Source organism: Oryzias latipes, chromosome 22 (genome assembly GCF_002234675.1).
Source record: "Oryzias latipes chromosome 22, ASM223467v1".
NCBI lineage: Eukaryota > Metazoa > Chordata > Actinopteri > Beloniformes > Adrianichthyidae > Oryzias > Oryzias latipes.
This window is the reverse complement of record NC_019880.2, coordinates 24,981,101-25,002,440: the sequence shown is the minus strand read 5'-3', so window position 1 is coordinate 25,002,440 and position 21,340 is coordinate 24,981,101. Positions and strand designations below refer to the sequence as shown.

Below are 21,340 nucleotides of genomic sequence, written 5' to 3'. Positions count from 1 at the left end.
ATTAGATCCTTTCCTTTAAAATGGCGTGTACTTATAGTGCTTTCTTAGAAGGTTCAAAGCGATTTACAGTCACAGTCTCATTGACACACACATTCAAACACTTTACCAAACACTGGCGCCAACCTATAACCACCAGGAGCCATGTGGGGTTCTCTGTCCTGCCCAAGGACACTTCCACACATGTGCAGGCAGAGCGGGAACCGAACCTGCAATCGTCCTATCGGGTTGGCTGATCTACGGCTGCCCCACCGCCGTAAGGTAAGTGTTTGTAGAAAGAACAGCTTTGAGCTGAAAACAGAATCAGACATTTTTTTTTACTATGAACCTTAACTTTAAAATGTTGCACATGTTCACATAAGCCATTTTATTACTTGGTCAAATATTAATGATTTTCGTTTGTATAAAACAAACTTTGCTTAAAGAAATATGTAATCCTGTTTTCTTGATTGTTTTAAATAACTGTCATCTTGGTGAATGGACAACATTTAGCAACATTTCTGTTTTTTTAGATGACTTTTGGTCTGGAAAACCGTGACTATCTGGCAACATTGTACTTGTTTCAGTGACAAAGGCAGTTCGTTCATTAAGTCATTCATGTTAGTAAAACTAGATGCTGAAGCTGTTTGTTCATTCATTCATTCATCTTCTTCTGTTTATCCCTTTCGGGGTCACGGGGCTGCTGGAGCCTATCCCGCCCACTTATGGGTGAAGGCAGGGGACACCCTGAACAGGTCTGTCGCAGGGTCACACATATCACACACCAATGCACACACTCACACTCACACCTAGGGACAAATTAGAGTGACCAATTAACCTATGAAGCATGTTTTTGGTCGGTGGGAGGATGCTGGAGTCCCTGGAGAAAACCCACGCATGCATGGGGAGAACATGCAAACTCCACGCTGTTTGTTCATCTTCATTGTTTTAGTGTTTGTGTTGGAACTGCTCCTACACCTGCTGAGCTTTAGCAAAAACACAAAATGTGGCTTGTAAAATATTCTAATCTGGGCTGGATCTTACTGCAGCCGACTGGGTTCTGAAGATGGATGGATGGATGGATAGATGGATGCATTCTATGTGCCCCCCATTGTGCAAAGTACCCCAAAGCAATAAAGAACCCCCGGTGGGGAACTGCTCTCCCAAAGTGTTGCAGAAAAACCTCAATTGAAGCTGTTTTTCCATCAGATCAGCATTTATAAAGGATTTTTATATTGAGCAATAACTTCTTCTGTGTTGGACATTTCATTCTGCAACAAGCTCTAACGGATTTTCTTCCGGACCATCTTGTTTCCTTCTGAAAACATGCAGACATCCATGTCTTCACAAAAACATGGATGGACATTCTTTCAGTCAGTGCCTGGGTGAATTGATTTATTACAGGTATCAGTCAGCCAATGCAGAACAATCACACACAAACAGTTTAAATATAAAACAGGCTTCTCTCAGGTGTATTCACTAGTAAGGAAAACAGCTGCGTCTGCGAGGAATCAAAGGAGCAAGCTGAAAGGTAACCAGGGCAACACTGCATAATCTCCTGCCTTCTGCTACGCTTAGGCACCTGAGCCGGAGCTGCTGCTCAACTGATCTGTGCGGAGCCCAGCGTGGCCTCCAGCAGCCTGCTGATGAGACTGGAGTGAGTGGGGTGAAAGGTCAGGCCGTCCACCTCCATGCCCAGGTTCCCCGTTTTCCCACTTCGTATTCCCAAACGCACCAAAGTGGACAGGAAGGTCTCCTCCTGATTCACACAAAGGAAAACAGTCTCAGAAAATTCTGCTGTTTGCTCTTCTGGCTTCATTTCTGCAGAGCCCATCAGCTGCAGTCAAAAGATACTCTCTGTCTGTTTCTGTTTCTGTACAGCTGTAAATTTTCAGTTTGGATCATGTTTTCAAAGCTGACATTTGATGTTTGGTTAATATTTTACAATGATGTCATGATTTTCCTTAAAGAATCTTAAATGCTTGTTTATAGACAGATTCCAGAGGCCTAATAGTCGTCTTCTTTGCTTGTGACCTACATGAAATACCAAATGTCAAATGAGACATCATCAGTGCATTCATGTAGGATTTGGCTCTGTGGGTTTCCAATGACTTTCGTATGGACCTAAAACTTAACAGATTGTATTTTAGTGTGTGACAGACCTTTTTTATACGGCTCTTGGAAGTTAATGTTGAATCCAAAATTATGCCAAGGTATCTGTATTAATTTACCCTTTTAATAATTTCCCCCTTAACCTTAACTGGAGAGTAAATTTTATGACTTTGGCTCACTGAGAAAAACAGTTTTTATGGTTTTTCCTCATTTAGTGTCAAATAGAACTCATGCAACCAACTAACAATTTTGACCATTGCCACCGATACTTTAGCTGCCACTTGTTCTGGATTCCTCCCATCCATGTAGATAACTGTGTCGTCTGCATACATCTGGATACCCACATCATCACATATGGATAGGAGGTCATTGACATATAAACTGAACAAAGGTGGCCCCAAGACAGAGCCTTGAGGTACTCCCATGGTGTAAGTTTTCACTTTTGACACTTTACACAAAGGGAACATTTTTATCCGGCAAAAACTGCAAACAGCATTCTCAGCGGAGCCTGGAGGACCTCAGTTTTCTCCCCAAAAAATTATTTTAGCTGCTGGAGCTTCTTTGTATGAATAAAAACAGAAAAGTAGAACTGACTCTCCTTATTTTTCACCCCATGAATTAATTTCTGTCGACTTGACTGAAAATCAACTTTAACAAAAAGACAAAGTTGTGAAACAGTTTGGTTTGGATGAACATTCTTATTTGAACACAGAGGAGACGTTTTCCTTTAGTCCTCAAACGAAGGTCTTTACTGCAGACGTTTTAAACCCAAATCAGAAAAAACATTTGAACCTTTGACAGGAAAATAGCCACAGAGTCCACAGATCCACAGCCTCAGTGTGTGTGTGAGAGTCTCTCTTTACCTTCTCCACAGATGGCAGGCAGGAGCTCCAGTCCTGCAACTGCTCACTGGTGGGGGCAGCTTCCTGTCCCAGACCTTTCCTCAGGTAACGGCGGTGAGATGGACAGGTGTGCAGCAAGTACAGCCCGCAGGCCACCGCGTAACCCCCCCAATTTGAAACACCTGCAGGTACAGGATAGGAGAGTTAGTATTTTTTTCTTAAAGTCCCACTCCGATAATCTCTTATTCTATCTTAAAAGTGTTCCCAGTGGTTTTTTAATTATCATTATACCAAAATCAAAAGACAAAAGTTGTTTTCTAGGACTCAGTTTCTGAGTAGTTCATTAGAAATTCACCTCTGAGTGGTGGGCGGGACTGTTGGGGCAGAGCCACGCCACCCCTTTTCCTTCCCCCGTTGCAGAAAGCTCTCTGGTTGTGCCTGAATTCCTTCACTACTCAATGCGTAGTGCACTCTGCAGTGTGTTCGCCATTTGTACGGCTGTTTAAATCTACAATTTGAAAATCTAGGGCCCTGGAAATTTTCCAAAGGTTTCTGCGAAAAACCAGTGTGCATTGATGGTCACTTAATTGGCAAATAAAGACCACAATGCATTGCATTTCATCAAATTTTTCAACAAAAAAGGGGTTTTAATGTTTTTTTGTTTTTTTTAATAAACCATCAACATTTTCCTCATCAGAACACAGTGAATTTATAAATAGTCTTCATAAAATCTTTGTATTTATTAGTAGTTTTTCACTTTGTGAAATTGGTGACGTCATAAAAAATATAGTGGGCATGGTGTCCAAATTACTTTGAAAATCCAGGCACCAGAAAGTCATGCACTATCTAGTTTTTCAGTAGTTAGGGAGTAGGGAGGGAATTAATAATAATAATAATACATTTTATTTGTTAGGCGCCTTTCGAGGAACCTACAGTCGCCGTACATAAAAGTGAAAATAAAAACAGTCAAATAAACATTTAAAATAGGCCAGGAATAACAAGTTATGGAGGGAAATAGGCAAGTTGGAAAAGGTGAGTTTTTAGTTTCTTGGTGAATTGTGGGAGAGAGCCAATGTTTCTGAGGTCAGGAGGTCCCAGGTTCCAGAGCCGCTGAAAGCTCTGCTCCCCATAGTGACGAGGCTAGCAGTGGGGGCATGCAGATGAAGGGAGGAGGAGGATGGGGGGGTACGGGTGGGAGGGGCGACATGAACAAGATCTGATAGATATGAGGGGGCATGGTTGTGGATGGAGTTAAAAGTCAGGAGAAGTATTTTGTATGTAATCCAGTATGTGATCGGCAGCCAGTGGAGCTGCTGCAGAACAGGTGTGATGTGTTGGATGGAAGGTGTTTGACAGATCATTCTGGCAGCTGAGTTCTGAACATGTTGTAGTTTTTGTAGAGTTTTATTGTGGTAAACCAAAAAGAAGGGAGTTGCAGTAATCCAGGCGGGAAGTGACAAGACTGTGAACCAGGACGGCTGTGGAATGAGGACTGAGGGAAGCGCGAAGACGACGGATGCTGCCAAGGTGGAAATAGGCAGACCGGGTGATGCTGTTGATGTGTGAAGTGAAGGAGAGGTGACACCCAGACTCTTAACCTGAGGGGGAAGGGGTGGAGGAGTTTTCAAAGCGAATGGAGAAGTTCTGGATACTGTTTATAATGGATTTAGTGCCTATCAGGAGAAGTTCATTTTTATCATTGTTCAGTTTTAGGAAATTAGCAGTAAACCAACTGCATGGAGGCAGTTGATGAGGGAAGTGGGAGGAAGAGAGGAATCAGGCTTGATGGAGGATTCGGACATAGCCTGAGTTTACACGCTGTCCTGCTAGCTTACAGCCCCCACACAACCCCAACACAACATTACCGGTGCAACAAAAAAGGCGAGCAAAGTTGGATCTATCCAGCCGTCATGTTTTGATCCAGATTCCAGCTCAGACGAGGAAAACAAAGACGATCACGGATCTATTCGTCTGTAGGTGGATGCATCAGTATGGAGCAGAGCAGGGAGCTTGAGACCCACCCGGCATATTTCTTACCTCACCGCTAAAACCTGTTTCAGACGCCATTTTATTGTCTGCTCCTGATTCACAACAATTTGAATCAAGAAATACTCAGAAACGCAATTTTGAGCTTAATGTCCTTATATGTCCTCTATCATTAGAAAAAGGCTGTTACAACAAGTTAAAAACACTATTGTCATCAAAGTGAGTCTTTTAATGCCTCTCTGGATCAGTAGTCTGCTTGACTCAAAGCCGGCGTTTGACCTGCATCATATCCTCACCTGCAGTGATGGCAAAATCAGCAGGAACGTCACAGGCCACCACCTCCCCCATGGGCATCAGGCTCTTCACCTGCTGCTTCACTTTGCCCATCCCCAGCTCGTTGCCTCCATCCCCTATTCCTGCAGGAACAGATCAAAACAAGTTCTTTGCTGGCTGCCCGCCTCCATGATCCCCAAATGATCAAACTTCTGAAAAATGAACTTCTGCAGCGTTCCTCACCTGTGGTTGAAACACCTGAGATCGTCCTGGCAGCAATGAACAGATCATCAATGGGATCCACCAGATGTTTGATGTTGATTCCTCTCATGTTGTAATAGTTTCCATCTTCTGCTCTCCCGCTGCGCTCTATCGCCACCAGGTGGTCAAACCTACATTCAGAGGACCTCAGTTTGGACTTTTCCAGTCTCACTTGGATGAAAACACACAAGAACTGTTTTCTTCATTGCTATGACACAGTCAGGTGTTTCCGTACCATGAATTTACTACAGAAATAATGACAAATCACGTCTTCTTATGATCCAGTGTCATTTTTGGGATATCAAAGGAGAAATGTGTGCATATATGTACATGTATAATCTCATCCGTGTTTTCTGGAATCCTTCATCCAGTCTGAATGATCTTAAAAAAACACAAACGCAAGATAATAGAAATATTTCCACAAAATATGGATTCAGGAGTCATCCTCTGAGTGAATTCTGTGTCCTCTGAAGTTTCCTCTCTACGAGAAGGACTTCAGAAACAGAGGAGAAAACCTGGCTCAGGACGCCCCTGAACAACAACTTCATCATCAGGACGGCTGGATCAGCTGACCTGGGCTTGCTGGTGTCGCCATGGTGACACAGGAAGTTCTGCGCTGCCTCGGGCCCGCTGCCCTCAAAAGTGACCACCGGGATGGCGGCTTTCAGCACACCTGAGCCAGAATCAGGACACATCTGCAAGTGACCCGCCTGTTGAAGACTCCGGAGCAGCGCAAGCAAAGCGGAGAGAATTTGAACCCACCTGTCCTCACGGCCTCGTCCACCATGGCACCGGTCATCTCCACAGCTCTCCTGTCCGTCAACAGCGTTACGTCTTTTCCCAGAGACAGCAACATGGTTGCTATGGCGATGGCTCCAGGAGGACCGTCTGTCTCATCAGGGGGGCTACGCAGTGACATACACAGAGGGGTTAACCCCTTCATTCACAAAGTAACAGTTTGATTGTCTGCTGTTTTTTGTTTTACTTTACTTTTGACAATATTTTCATGTTTAGGTGAGTTTCATGTCTGCTGCCTGCAGACATAGAAGGAGCTGCTGTGAAACCTTACTTCAAATCAAATTATCCACGCTTTCACTGCTAAAAATGAATCATATAAAGGTCAAAAGACCTTTGTTCAGGAAAAGTCTTATTTTCTGTCTTTCATGTTATCATTAAGAAAGTTTTTCAAGAGCAAAACAATCATAAACTGAGAAAACCTGTCTCAGTGGCTAGAATTGTTTTCTTAAAAGAAGAATTCTCGGTAAGAACATTTTTCTCACCTCATTGGCAGATTTTTTATTGCTTTTCTACAGAAAGTGTTTCAAATTTTAGAATTGTTGATTCATTTCTCGGGGGCCTGTTTTTACGGTTAATCACTCTGAAGTGTGCAGACGTTCAGCAAGTCTCTGAAAATGTTTGAAATGAAATATGAAAGGGTTTTGATGGAGCTCTGTGGATGCAGGATGACTGACAGCTGCTTTCTAATGACATATTTTATAATATTTAGCATTGAGTTTGTTTTTTCCATAACACTCACAGGTTTTAGTGACATACAATGTACAAAAAGAACAAGTTGAATAAAACGCTTTAAAAATGTTAAAAAGAAGTAAATTTTAATCAGTAAAATCATTGCAGTCTCTTTTATCCTCTATTCATTAAAATTCAGATTCTTTTTTATCTACTTAACCGTGAAGCCTTAGATCCCTCTGCCCGCCCGCCTGCCTGTATGGACACTTGTCTGAGGATTCAAAGTTTAAAAGTTTGATTAAGTTCTAGGTTTTGGCCTTCATGTTTATGTGCTGCTCCAGTTGCTTCAGCACTTCCTGCAGCAATCAAATGCATTTCCTGCAACTCATGTAGTTTATGCTGATTTCTTTCCCCAGCACATTTTAGAAACTTGAATATCTGAAAGTTCCTCACGAGCCCACCGTCCTCGATTTGTTTGCACCTGTGCATGTAGTGTGTAGGAAATCCTGTTGTTATGGCAACAGAGGAGGAGTGAGACAGTGCCAGGCAGGAACGCAGGAGTTCATCCTGGACAAACAAAGCTCGAATGCCCCGCTGACCTGATGATGGAGAAAACGTCAGAGTTCAGATCCTCACTTTTGTGTCTCTCCTGACGCAGCGGAAGGATTTCAATCCCCACTCGGTTAAACGTCTGAGGCCAAATTCATGGTTGCAGCAAACATCAGCGCAGGCTAATGCTGCCTTCACACCGGACACGCTTCGCGTGTCAGACCAAATGTGAAGTTCCTCCAGCCCCATTTGGGCATCGGGCTGCAGAATCAGGGAATCAGATTTGGGCACGTGACGTTTTCCGTGACTCGATCAAAGGGCAGAAAAATAAATCCAGTTTGGCTGCACAATGCAATAGTTTTCGTCCTGGACTTCCATCCAGTTTTTTAGTTCACTGGGGCTGCAGGGGTTGCCGGAGGCTGTCCCTGTTACTGTTGGGCGAAGGCGTGATCCTCCCTGGACAGGTCGCCAGTGATCGAGCCCACTACAACCGCAGCCGCGGTCCAGCCGGTCCCTCGGCATTCGCTCTCTCCAGCTCCATGGACTCTTTGATAGGCTGGCGGCCTGTCCAGGCATTCTCCCAACGCTAACCTGGACAGTCTCTGGAGACTCAAGGTAGCGGGTGAGCAAGCAGATGGAGAGGATCCAGCTCAGGGTCCGGCAGACCCTGGCCTGCCCCCGGTTGGCTGCCCGGCACACGTACAGCGAGTCACCTCTATGAGCTTAGGATGCTTATCTTATTTTCATCAAGACAACAATAAAAATACCCCCCCAGTTTTATTCTGATTTTTCCCCTCTCTGGTTCATGCTCAAACTGGGCCACAGACACACGGAAGTAACGTTTAAACAGCCGTAACCCAGGCGCAGCTCCCACTGCATGAGTGAAGTGCACCGGAAGAGACTCTGAAGGAACCAGCGTCTGGGGCGTCAAGGCATCAAGCACAAGATTTGACGCACTTCAAAAGAGAGGCGGCAGACGCGTCAGGTGTGAATCCAGCATAAGAGTCATTTAGTAAAGTTAGTTTCTTCTGGTTCAGAGTTCGTTCTCATTACAAGGAAACATTGTTTGTCAGGAGAAGAGCAGGAGCTTCAGTTTTACCTGGGTCTTCTCCAATGATCATCTCCAGCTGCCGGATTCTTTCCACCGCTGCCTTTGAGGCCAGGCTGTACAGCAAAGGATTCTGGGATATGGGGAAGCAGAGAGGCATCAGCTCAGGACTGGGTTTGAGGCGAGGAGTGTTGGTGATGTCCGAAGCAGCGATGGTGGAGTCTGGAGAGTCTGGGATGTCGGTCAGAAACATGTGGCCTGGGGAGTGGCTGAAGGCCAAAGGCGGCTCTGAGGATCCAGAAGATCCGTGTTAGTCCATCTGCTGACATTCTGCAAAGGAACAGCGCGCCACACTTTGGACACTTAAAAGAACTCTTGGAAATCAGTTCAGGGATGAGAAAGACAAAAAGAAACTAACCCAAAGCCACTAAAGTTTTTGAGGAGAATAAAGATCTGAACATCTGAGCTGTTTTTTACAGACATTGACACCAGGAAAATGAAAATCTCCATCAAGAGATTTAAGGTCTGCTGTCATTCACTGGAACATTTGTACATCATTTTCATCAGCTCATCATGAACATCTGTAGTTTAAGTTTAAATTCTCCTCCTATAGAAACATCTCTGAGCCTTTAGTAACACTTTCAGCCATTATTGCCGTTCAGGAAACGTATTTCTTGGTGTGGCTCACTGCTGCACAGCACCGCCTCAATGGAAGTGACCCCGCAGGCCCAGAACACAGGAACGTCACCGGGCTGCAGATCCACCTGATCCCCGTAGTCTGGTTTGGACAGGTCCTGAATGCCTAAGAGAGCTGCACAACATGCACACACACACATGCACATACACACATACATGTGCATTAATACACACAAGTTACTCACTTCAGTTCAGGTCAATTTGGAGGGGAGTAGGGAGCGTGCACGTGCACACCTGCGTCTCCTATGTGCACGGGAGCTCCATGAGCGAGTGGGTTCAGGTGAGTGACCTCCACTGCTGTGTCCAGCAAAGCAGCTGGGACTGGACGCATGGTGACCACTAGATGGCAGTGAAAGGCTCCTGCAGGGATGCAGCTGATGGAAGTCTTGACCCCCAAAAAACACAAACCTCATCATCAGCTAGCATGAACTGTGACAAAATAGATGACAAACATGTTTTTAACTGTTCCTGCAGGAAGAGAATTATTTCATGGATGACTTACAATGTTTATCAATGACCTACCAGCGTGACTACCAGTGTCTGGACTCAGTTAATATTCTTAATACCATGGTCCGGGTGAATACTCGATTCTGATTGGCTGCTGGGTGTGCATTAAAACCTGATAACCGCATGGTGAAAAAAGAAGTTCGGTCAGCCAGCTTAAATGTTTTGTATCACTACGCCGGCTTCTTTAAAACAATCTTTAGCTTCATCATCTGGACAAAAACAAGCGCTAAGAGGTGAACTTTCTCTCTGAACTGATGCTTCATCGGGACGATCAGCATATATATATCGCTGAATCTTGATTGCAGTGGTGGTGCTGCGCGACGCAGACTATTTGTTACGTGATGCGGTGTGATTTTTGTGAGACAAGCGATCCAAATTGGAAAAAAACAAGAATTTAGGACTAAAAACTGGTTAATATGTATTGCTTTTGTAAGTCACCATGGTATAAGCAGGTTAATGGCCTTCAAAGTGTGCGTTATTACTTTTTAACGCAATTCGCGGAAGCAACCGTCCTCCCCCAGGCTTCCACGGCGTGCATTAAAAAGTAACAATGCACACTTCGTCGGCCATTAACCCTTACGTAAAGCAGCTGCATTTCATCCAGACGCTGTTGCTCCGGTCCTGACTAAGACCAGGAAGCATGACCACAGTCACGTTCTCGGGTCTTTGCTTCCTTTCGCTCAGAGAAGAGAGTTTTTTAAAAATCTGTGTGTGTCCTCTAGTCTCTCCGTGGTTAGGACCAGGGTACATCCCTGACGTGTTGGTTCCACGTCAGCCAGCGGGAACTCTGAGAAGCTCAGGGACAGACCTTCTGCAGGTGCAACGAGTCAGTGACGTCTAAAATCTGGACCAGTCTTCCTGGTGTTGGACAAACGTCAACTCTGACCATCTTCAAGTCCAGAATAGAAACTGTTCTGTTTCGATCGATGCAACAGTTGAAAGTCTCAACTGTGTTTTATGTTTGATTTGTCTTTTTTATGTAAAGCAGTGACTGAACTTTTACAAACAAAAGAGAGGTGGATAATATGTGTGCATGCAGCATTTCACATGAAGTAACATTTTGTTGAAAACTTTTTTTACACAACAATTGTGTTTTCTGGTGGGATTTTCCAATGGTAGACCCACCCTGTACATGCTGACGTTCCTGCCTTGCTCCACATTCCTCACAGGAACGCCGGCTTCCTTCAGTTTGCCTTCGAAGCCAAAGCTGCAACCGAGATAGAAGCTCACCATCTCTGACATCACATCCGGGGAAGAGCTGGAAAAAAAAAAAAGGAACGGAGTCAGGAAACCGTACAGTAACTTGTAGACCATCATTATTTTGATTAGAACGTGCTTTTTCTTGAAAAAGAACAATGGCGGCATGCTGAAGACGTTTCCTCCATCCATCTTCAGAACCATGTTGAATGTTGTATTAAATCCTGCAGACTCACTCTTCTTTCATCAAACCAACTGCTTTTTGTTCAGTAATTCCATGTGCTAAATTCTGGAATAATAAGCATTTCGACATCTGTGAATCGCAGTTTCAGAACTGAAGTACTGCATTTCTCCTGACTATGGTAGACGCCAGATACATTTAAGAGTTTTTTTCTTCAAACTATAAAAAGAAGTTTGACATTTTGACAGAGAATCCAGTAAATAGCAGAGGTTTGGAGTTGTTTTACCTCAGCGGACTGTAGCTCTGCAGACTGGAGATGGTTTTGACCAGACGGCCCTCCTCGTACACACAGTACTGAGAAACATCCGTCCTGCACAGAGACACACATATGCAGACTAGTGATCAGATAACATGTAGTGTTATCATTGAAAGGCTCCAAATCCATTCGTTGTCAGCATCTTCTCTGTTCTCCAGAGATAGAAACAGTTTTCTTGTTTGATTTAAAGAACAGAGGTGAGCTCAGAGTCTAAATTACCTTTCAGGTTTTTAACCTGGTTGTTTGTAAAACCACAGGCTATATTTCAGACAAGAATTCTATTCTTCAGGATAATTTCTAAAATCATTATTTTCTTACAAATATTTTCTGCTATTCTGATTACAGCTAAGGAAAGCGCCCTCTGCCTGATGTTTCAGAAAGTCATCAGCAAATCCGTGGAGGTTTCAGGATGGGGGCGTGTTTAGGCTGAATAGAGATCCCTGAGGGACTCCACAACACTTTCATGGATGATAATCCTAAACCAGAACTGATCTGCCCCCTGACAGTTAAAGATTTCCTGAGTTTGGAAGTCTCTCTGACTACCGTTAACGCCTGTGAATGCTTTACCTGACATCAGCACCCCCGGCCAGAGGCGGACAGGAAGTCTCTCCTGGTTTGCTGCGGTACAGAAGAGGCAATGGGGCGGGGTTTCTATGGCAGAAGTCCTCAAAGTCATTGGCCAGGCGGCTGGGCAGGATGAGCAGGTTGGCCTGCTGGAAGCCTGAGAGGAAGACAACGGAATGGGGGGATTGTGTGGATGTTACACCCCTTCTAGGTGTATCACCTTCAGTTTGAGATGGAAATGTTTCTGCAATATTGTTAAGGATTTCTGGACCAAATTAGCCCTCCCTGTCATTTAAGGGTAGAGTCTGAATCCTTAAAGTTTCCCCTTATTCTGGGAAATGAACTCTGGGAAGTCAGAGGTCTTTAAAAATCATCAACGTGCCAAAGAAGCTGCCTGTGGTTAATTATTCCTTTAATGAAAACATCATTTACAGTTATAGAAAATGAAAAATACCTCACAGCATTAACCTTTAAAGACCAGCTCCAAACATGTTTTAAACTATTGTTAAAGTGTTCCTAGTGGTCTTTTCAATCATTTTTTTCATTTTTAGCCAAAGTCAAATAAACTAGTGTTGTTTTCTAGGACATAGCTTCTGAAGTGGCGTTGGAGTTGTGGGCAGGAGCGTTGGCACGGAGCTCTCTGTTGACACTCTCTCCCACCAGCTGACAGCCCCTCACACCCCCAACCTAACATTATTGATGCAACAAAAGTTGCAATATCTATCCAGCCGTACAGTTTAGATGCAGACTCCAGGTCAGACGAGGAAAACAAAGACGTTCATGGATCTATTTGTCTGCAGGTGGATGCATCAGAATGGAGCAGGGCAGGAAGCTTCAGCCGGCCCACTGAATTTTCTACCTCACTACCTTTTTTCCGATGGCATTTTTTCATCTGCTCCTAATTTACAACAATTTTAATAAAGAAATACTCAGAAATGCAATTTTAAGCTCCATTTTCCATGAGAAAATGCCACAAGGACATGATAAAAACATGATTTGCATCGGCGTGGGTCTTTCAGCCGTGGAGACCTCTATTCAGAGCTACAGGTCGGAATCTGGCTCTTACCGTAAGCCAGTCCAGATGTGGTTCCGATTCTGGAATCTTTCTGCCGGATCAGAAGCCTGAGCTCAGCAGGAGTCAGACGGTTTAAGGGAAGGGTCTGCTGCATCTCTACTGAGAACCTGCTCGCCTCTGCTGAGACAAATACTCGGTCGGGGCTTTGCTGGCTGTGCTCAGATCTTTGAGCACAGGAATAACAAGTGAATGAATGTTTCTTTGAACTGACACCAAGACTCTTATCTGTTTTCATGAAGTTAATGTTTAAAAGCCAAGAAGCTTCAGGAAGTTAATGTTTGAAAGGCAAACATGCAGAAAAACTGCAATCCAGACAAAAAAAAACCCTTTTAAATGTAAAAATGTGCTCTTCTTTTTCCCACAGGAAGACAAAAGTCTTGATGCCACTTTGCAGGACTTGGCTGAACTATGTTGAAAGTTAAAACAGCTGTTTGAGACTTTTATGACTTGTTTAAATCTTTACAGCAGTGGGGCAGGAATCATCTTTTTCATGTAAATGTGGGCGAGAAGGCGAGCGACCAGAGCGCCTCCCAAAACGCCGCGGCTGCTGCCAAAGCCCGTATGCAGAGATGAGTGTGAGTTTGAGGATCTGAAAGCATTTAGTGTCCAAACATCAAACCAACGAAGGCCTGAGGGGGGGTCAGGCACTTTTTGCTGAACGACTAATCAATCGAAGGCAGCAGCAGCTTAATCACTGCGAGCGTGCAGAATGTCCACGAAAACAAGAATGACAATAGAAGTAGTGCTGAATGATCCATTTGAAATTCTCATGTTTATGACCCGATGATGGGTGAGTGAGTGGAGAGCATGAGAAGGAGGTGACACACATGCCTGTGTCCCACCTTCACGCACAGACGACCTCCAGAAGCCCCGGCAGCGTCCAGCAGAGCGGCGGGCGGCGCGCACAGCCAGAAACATGCTGCAGCTGAGGAAGAGAGGAGAAGAAATGAAAAGAAACAAACGAGGAATGTTGATCTGTTTTATACAAGTGATGGTGGAGGAGGAGCAGCTGACTGCAGCAAACATGACCCTCATGACCTTCTAACCTCCATCTAGGATTTGGTTTTTGGAACATTGGAACATCCAGCATCTTAGCAGTTTTAGTTTTTCTTTTTGTTTCTTCTTTTTAAATAAAATCCAAACACATTTCTCTGGATGTTAGACCATTTATATTCTATACTTCCTTTAACTTCATTTAATCTAAAGTCAATTCTTTTGGCTTCTGTAGAATTTTAAAGGTTTTGCAGAATCAAATGCATAACACTGAGTGAAGTATTTCAGTGAGTAAAGCTTTATTGTTTTTCTTCTGAACAGTTTTCATTCTTTCCATTTTCTTCGGTTGATTTCACTCCTGTTGGACTCAAATGCTGTTTGACTCAAACCCCGCTTAAACATTTTATTCAATGTTTATAAAGGTTTCATTAAGTCAGAGTCTTTTTTGTCCTGACAGCTGGTAACAGTTCAGAACAATCAGACAACAAACAACACCTGCACAGGTGGACGCCTGGCATCCACCATCACACCAAACTCACACTTCGAAGGTAGGTTTCATATAAAATGCTTCTTGGTGACTTTACTAAGTCAAAAATGTTGTGCGCCCGTATTCTACAGATTACGGCAGAGCAGAAGACTTAACGAATGTCACTTCCTGTTTTCAAAATAAAGCATCTGATCAGATCTAAATATATATTACAATAGAAGAAGTATAATTACACAAGACAAAGCTTTATGCTATATAAAGTTGTGTGTACTTTAATTACATTCATTCATTCATTTTCTGTACCGCTTTGTCCCTTTCGGGGTCACAGGGTTGCTGGAGCCTATCCTGGCTACTTGGGTGTAGGCAGGGGATGCCCTGGACAGGTCACCAGTCTGTCGCAGGGTAGAACATCCACAATCACACACCCATGCACTCTCACACTCACACCTATGGACAATTTAGAGTTGCCAATTGACCTATGAAGCATGTTTTTGGATGGTGGGAGGAAGCCGGAGATCCCAGAGAAAACCCACACATGCACGGGGAGAACATGCAAACTCCACACAGATGCATTTTTGATGCATTTTTCATGTCCCCCAGCTGGGACTTGAACCAGGGGCCTTCTTGCTGTGAGGCAAGAGCGCTAACCACTGCGCCACCGTGCAGCCCACTACTACTTTAATTACATATTTTACTATTCATCATTTCTGAAATATAGCATTTCATACTGAAGACACAGTACTACGAGGTTGAGTAAAATCCCTTTAGTCCATCATTCCGGGGCCACACGAGTATCTCATTGTCATTTTCTGTCTGTTCCTTTTTCAGAAAAAAACCTCTAAAAAAATGATTCAAAGCTGAATTTTCATTGTATGTGTCCTTCATCATCAGAAAAATGCCACAAGAACATGTTTAAAAAAAACCATTTTTCATCGGAGTTGATATTTTGTTAAAATACATAAATAAAACAGCAATTCCAGTTTCCTAAATGTACATAATATGAAATATTTGCTCTAACATCCTCTCATATGTGACACTTTACTGCAGGGGGGTCAAACTCATTTTCACTGAGGGCCACATCAGCATAGTGTCTGTCCTCAAAGGGCCAGATATAACTTATACATGTAACTAAATGTAATGTAATGTCTTCTTTCTCTTTCGGCTTTTCCCATCAGGGGTCGCCACAGCGAATCATCGTTTTCCACCTCACTCTATCATGAACATCTTCTACCCTAACATTAGCCAACTTCATGTCCTCTGTTAAGACATCCATATATCTCCTCTTTGGCCGTCCTCTTGCCCTCCTGCCAGGCAGCTCCATCTCCAACATCCTTCTACCAATATATCCACTATCCCTCCTCTGAACATGTCCAAACCATCTCAGTCTGGCTTCTCTGACTTTGTCGCTAACACAGGCAACATGAGCCGTCCCTCTGATGTACTCGTTCCTTATCCTGTCTAACCTGGTCACTCCTAAGGAGAACCTCAACATCTTCATCTCTGCTACCTCCATCTCAGCCTCTTGTCTCTGTCTCACTGCTACCGTCTCTAACCCATAGAGCAGAGCTGGTCTCACCACTGTCTTGTACACCTTTCCTTTGAGTCTTGCTGGCACTCTTCTGTCACACAACACTCCTGACACTTTCCTCCACCCGCTCCAACCTGCCTGCACTCGCCTCTTCACCTCTTTTCCACACTCCCCATCACACTGAACTGTTGACCCCAAGTACTTAAACTCCTGCACCTTCTTCACCTCAGTCCCCTGTAACCTAACGCTTCTACCTTGATCCCTCTCGTTCAGACACATGTATTCTGTCTTACTACGACTGACCTTCATACCTCTTCTTTCCAGAGCAAACCTCCACCTCTCTAGCTGTTCCTCCACCTGCTCTCTACTCTCACTGCAAATTACAATGTCATCCGCAAACATCATTGTCCAGGGAGATTCCTGTCTTACCTCGTCTGTCAGCCTGTCCATCAGCATAGCAAACAAAAAAGGACTCAAAGCTGATCCTTGGTGTAGTCCCACCTCCACCTTGAACTCCTCTGTCTGACCTACAGCACATCTCACCACCGTCATACTTCTCTCATACATGTCCTGAACTACTCTGACATACTTGTCTGCCACTCCAGACGACCTCATACAGTACCACAGCTCCTCCCTCGGCACCCTGTCATACGCCTTCTCTAAATCTACGAACACACAATGCAGCTCCTTCTGACCATCTCTGTACTTTTCCATCAACATTCTCAAAGCAAAAATGGCATCAGTGGTGCTCTTACGGGGCATGAAACCATACTGCTGCTCACAAATCTCCACCTTCTTCCTAAGCCTGGCTTCCACTACTCTTTCCCACAGCTTCATTGTGTGGCTCATCAACTTTATTCCTCTATAGTTGCTGCAGTTCTGCATGTCACCCTTGTTTTTAAAGATCGGGACCAGAACGCTTCTCCTCCATTCCTCAGGCATCTTCTCACTCTCTAAAATCCTATTGAACAACCTTGTTAGAAATTCCACTGCTGTCTCTCCTAAGCACTTCCATACCTCCACAGGTAGGTCATCAGGACCAACGGCCTTTCCGCTCTTCATCCTTTTCAGCGCCTTCCTAACCTCATCCTTTCCAATCTCTGCTACTTCCTGCTCCACAACAACCACATCTTCCTCCCTTCTTTCCCTGTCATTTTCCACGTTCATCAGCTCCTCAAAATACTCCTTCCATCTTTTCTGTACACTCTCTTGGGTTGTTAGCACCTTTCCATCTCTGTCCTTAATCACCCTTATCTGTTGCACGTCCTTCCCATCTCTGTCTTTCTGTCTGGCTAGCCTGAACAAGTCCTTCTCTCCTTCCTTTGTGTCTAACCTGTCATATAGCTCATCGTAAGCTTTCTGTTTGGCCTTTGCCACCTCTCTCTTCACTCTACGCTGCGCTTCCTTGTACTCCTGTCTACCTTCCTCAGTCCTTTCTACATCCCACTTCCTTTTAGCCAACCTCTTCCTCTGGACGCATTCCTGTACTTCCTCATTCCACCACCAAGTCTCTTTACCGTCTTTCCTCTTTCCAGATGACACACCTAGCACCTTCCTACCTGTTTCCCTGATAATCTCTGCTGTAGTTTCCCAGTCATCTGGAAGTTCATCCTGACCACCCAGGACCTGCCTCAACTTCTGCCTAAATTCCTCACAAGTTTCTTCATTCTGTAGCTTCCACCACTTGGTCTTCTTTTCTGTTTTCCCTATCTTCTTCTTCCTGACCTCCAGAGTCATCTTACACACCACCATGCGGTGCTGTCTGGCTACACTCTCTCCTACCACCACTTTGCAGTCATTAACCTCTCTCAAATGACCTCGTCTACATAGGATGTAGTCCACCTGAGTACTCCTACCTCCACTTCTGTATGTCACTCTATGTTCCTCTCTCTTCTGGAAGTAAGTGTTGACTACAGCCATTTCCATCCTCTTCGCAAAGTCCACCACCATCTGTCCCTCCAGATTCCTTTCCTTCACACCAAACCTGCCTATCACCTCCTCATCACCTCTGTTGCCCTCACCAACATGCCCATTAAAGTCTGCTCCAATAACAACTCTCTCTCCTCTGGGAAAACTCTCTATGACCTCATCCAACTCACTCCAGAATCTCTCCTTCACTTCTAACTCACAGCCAACCTGTGGCGCATACCCACTGACTACATTCACCATCACCCCTTCAATTTCTAACTTTAGGCTCATCATCCTGTCTGAGACTCTTTTCACCTCCTCAGAATCACTCCTACCCCGTTTCTCTTCCTATCAACACCATGATAGAAAAGTTTGTATCCTCCTCCAATACTACGTGCCTTGCTGCCCTTCCACCTTGTCTCCTGCACACACAGTACATCTACCTTCCTTCTCTCCATCATGTCTGCCAGCTCTCTGCCTTTCCCTGTCATTGTGCCAACGTTAAGAGTCCCTATTCTCAAACCTATGTTCCTGCCTTTTCCCTTCTCTCTCTGGCCACGGGCCCTTCTGCCTCCCCTCTTTCTTCCACCAACAGTAGTCAAATTTCCACCGACACCCTGTAGGTTAACAGCATCGGTGGCGGTCGTTGTTAACCCGGGCCTCGACCGATCCGGTATGTCTAAAGTGGTGTGGATGATTCGCATGGTTATTTTGGCAATTTTTACGCCGGATGCCCTTCCTGACGCAACCCTCTCTATTTATCCGGGCTTGGGACCGGCACAGAGGCAACTGGCTTGCAACCCCTGTGGCTAGATTAAATGTAATGTAATGTAATGAAAAATAAATGTAACTACTCCTTAATGTTAAATAACTCATTATTTATTTATTATAACTTTTGAAAGTGACAATTACAGTTGCATAGAAAACATGTTTGCTTGTTACTTTAGCATAAATCCTTTTACCCCTTTTGCTATCCTAGACACTTTACCATTGGGAGTTGGGTCATCTAGACCCACTAGACAGTGCTCTGAACCTTTTATTTTCAATGATTTGTGATCTTTACGGGTGTCCATGGATTACATGAAATCTTTCCACATTTGTCCACCTTTGTCATGGTAGGGAGAACACGTCAATGTAAGGGTGGGGTCATCTAAGATAGCACAAGGGCTAAAATTGATTCTGTCAGGTTGCGGGCCACATAAAATGACATGGAGGGCCACATTTGGCCCGCGGGCCTTGAGTCTGACACCTGCTTTACTGGAACAGGTGACACCCGGTGCAGATGGGTCCATGCAGTGTCTGGAGACGGACAGAGTCGCACTTCACACGGCTAAAACCTCTGACGGCTTTTTCACATTTCATTTTCATTTCTAGAAATTACTTTTGTTTTCCAAAAGGTCTTTTTTTAAGTTTTGGTATCTAAATTTAGTTTTGATTTCATCAAATTTCATCAGTGAGCAGCCGTTGGTCCAAGTCCGTCTGAGTCCACATTTCTATGGCAACCACTCTCATCAATCAGGAGAGAGCTTATTGAAAGCCCACACCCCTACCTCTTGAAAGTGGGCTTAGGAGAATCTGTCAATCAAACGCTTTGACTGTTGGAGGTGAAACCACCGTCTTTTATTGAGAATGTTCGTCTAGGTCCCACTCACTTTCAGGGATTGACTTTTTTTTATTTTATTGAAATATAATCATTACAAAAGTCTCGCAGACACAACCAAAGATGCACAGCTCTTCTCAAAAACAAATATAAAAAAACTAAAACAAAACAAGAATGTACACATATTAAAAATATAAAAAAACTTTTCAGAAACAAGGTAAACAACAATCTGGACCTCAGATTTGTAACCATTCTGTAGCAGATTTACAAATACCATCAATGAAAGGATTTGAGTTGTGAATACATTTCAATGAGGATAAATACAATTTGACTTCATTTTTAAAACACAGGAAATTCAGCCGATCTTTTTTCCACTTTTTCTTATGAATATGATATTTTCCCAAAATCAGGAGGATGTTCACTAAGTTTGTTGTCTCTTTTGGCAATTTACTGTTATAAAACAAAATATCTTTTTCTGTATGTCTGTATATGTTGTTAATTTTTTGACTAAGCCAGTTGTGTAAATGTTGCCAGAATCTTTGGATCACTGGACATGAAAAAAAACAGCTGTACTTTCAGGGATTGACCCACAAACTCATTCTGCGGAAAAAGCTCATTCTCATATAAATAAGTCATCATGAAAAACAGCAATGTAAAATAAAAACAAAGCTACTTTGGAAAATATTGATTTTGAAATACGAGTTTCTGAAATAAAAAAGCCATAGAATTATAATAATATTCAACTAGAACAAATATTTTAAAATGCTGTTTTCTAAATAATGAACAGGCTCTTAAAGCAAAATGAAATATATTGAATAATACGATGGCTAATTTAAAATCTGTGTACAGGTTTTTTACAATTTCAGGACATTTTTATATATTTGTGTATGATTGTGTGATTCCATAAGGTCTTTTTATTTATTTATTATGAACAATCTCCATATTATGGTACCAGCGGGTACTTCCTGTTCGGAGCTGGGGGGGGTCAGACAGTCCAGTTCTCATAGTCTTACAGTTTTCATGTCTAACTATCCTAAGTTTAATACGTTTCAGTTAGAATGTATAACTGCTGATTGTATTGTTTTGTGCATTATTCTTGCTTTGATTAATTGAATTAAACCATAACCAGATCAGCTACTACTAGTACTTTTGTTCTTCCAGCATGGCTCGGACCGATGGAATACTCCAGTTTATCACTGCGGTCAGGAGAGCCGCTGTTCGCTCAGGCGTCGTTTTGCGACAGTCGATCATTGTTTACGTAGGCAGAGCATAAAACCCGGTGGTTAATAAAACGTCTGATCTGTATCATTGATTTTTTTTTTTTTGTTAACGGTTTATTTCAAGTAATCAAAGCAAGAGTAATGCATGAATTATTTCACCAAATCTCGTGTAATACAATAGTGAACATCGCTATCTTATAGCTTCTTTTTTCTTACTATTTTATAAAACCGCCATAGAGCTGTTTGTGCCCAGTTTTACAGAAATTACTCCTTCGTTGTCATTTTTCTTACCTTTGGTCGACTTCTTTTTATGAAGTTTCACAGCACTTACGATCTGTTTACCTCAGGCGATTCACTTCCGGCTAGCCTTCAGAATTAAAGCACTGACCTTCATCCAATGATACAAAATCATTTTTTCCTGAAACAATTCTCATTTTTCTGCCTCTGACACGCTGGTGTAAGGAGAAAAATGTCAAAGAATCAATAATTCCCAAAACTTCATTCCAATGTTTTCACAACATTATTACTATAATAAGAAAATAAACAAACTAATA

General features: G+C 43.4%; 1 protein-coding gene across 3 annotated transcripts; it reads right to left on the bottom strand.

Moving 5' to 3' along the window:
- Window positions 1-1,181: 1,181 nt before the first annotated feature.
- On the bottom strand, window positions 1,182-21,182 carry dglucy (D-glutamate cyclase). Of its 3 annotated transcripts, XM_023951815.1 has the most exons (16): window positions 21,078-21,182; window positions 13,893-13,975; window positions 13,042-13,167; window positions 11,979-12,132; window positions 11,382-11,465; window positions 10,843-10,975; window positions 9,445-9,595; window positions 9,203-9,325; window positions 8,566-8,802; window positions 7,399-7,516; window positions 6,213-6,355; window positions 6,024-6,123; window positions 5,433-5,581; window positions 5,213-5,332; window positions 2,952-3,112; window positions 1,357-1,735 (listed from the first exon to the last, which is right to left on the bottom strand). In XM_023951815.1, the coding sequence occupies exons 2-16, from the start codon at window positions 13,966-13,968 to the stop codon at window positions 1,577-1,579; spliced, it is 2,034 nt and encodes a 677-aa protein (XP_023807583.1). In that variant the 5' UTR covers window positions 13,969-13,975; window positions 21,078-21,182; the 3' UTR covers window positions 1,357-1,576. The 3 variants fall into 3 exon arrangements, with proteins under 3 accessions (XP_020555307.1, XP_023807583.1, XP_011490731.1); XM_011492429.3 differs by lacking the exon at window positions 13,042-13,167; XM_020699648.2 differs by lacking the exons at window positions 13,893-13,975; window positions 21,078-21,182 and having other exon boundaries at window positions 1,182-1,735; window positions 13,042-13,858.
- Between the last annotated feature and the right edge of the window lie 158 nt (window positions 21,183-21,340).

Excerpts from the sequence above, each read along its gene's own strand:
- dglucy (XM_020699648.2), bottom strand. The coding sequence starts at position 13,285 with ATGAAAACAGATAAGAGTCTTGGTGTCAGTTCAAAGAAACATTCATTC. Across the intron at positions 10,976-11,381 it reads CAGAGCTACAGTCCGCTGAG|CTCTTCCCCGGATGTGATGT; the intron begins GTAAAACAACTC and ends TTTTTTTTCCAG. Across the intron at positions 8,803-9,202 it reads TGAGGCGGTGCTGTGCAGCA|AGCCGCCTTTGGCCTTCAGC; the intron begins GTGAGCCACACC and ends CTGGATCCTCAG.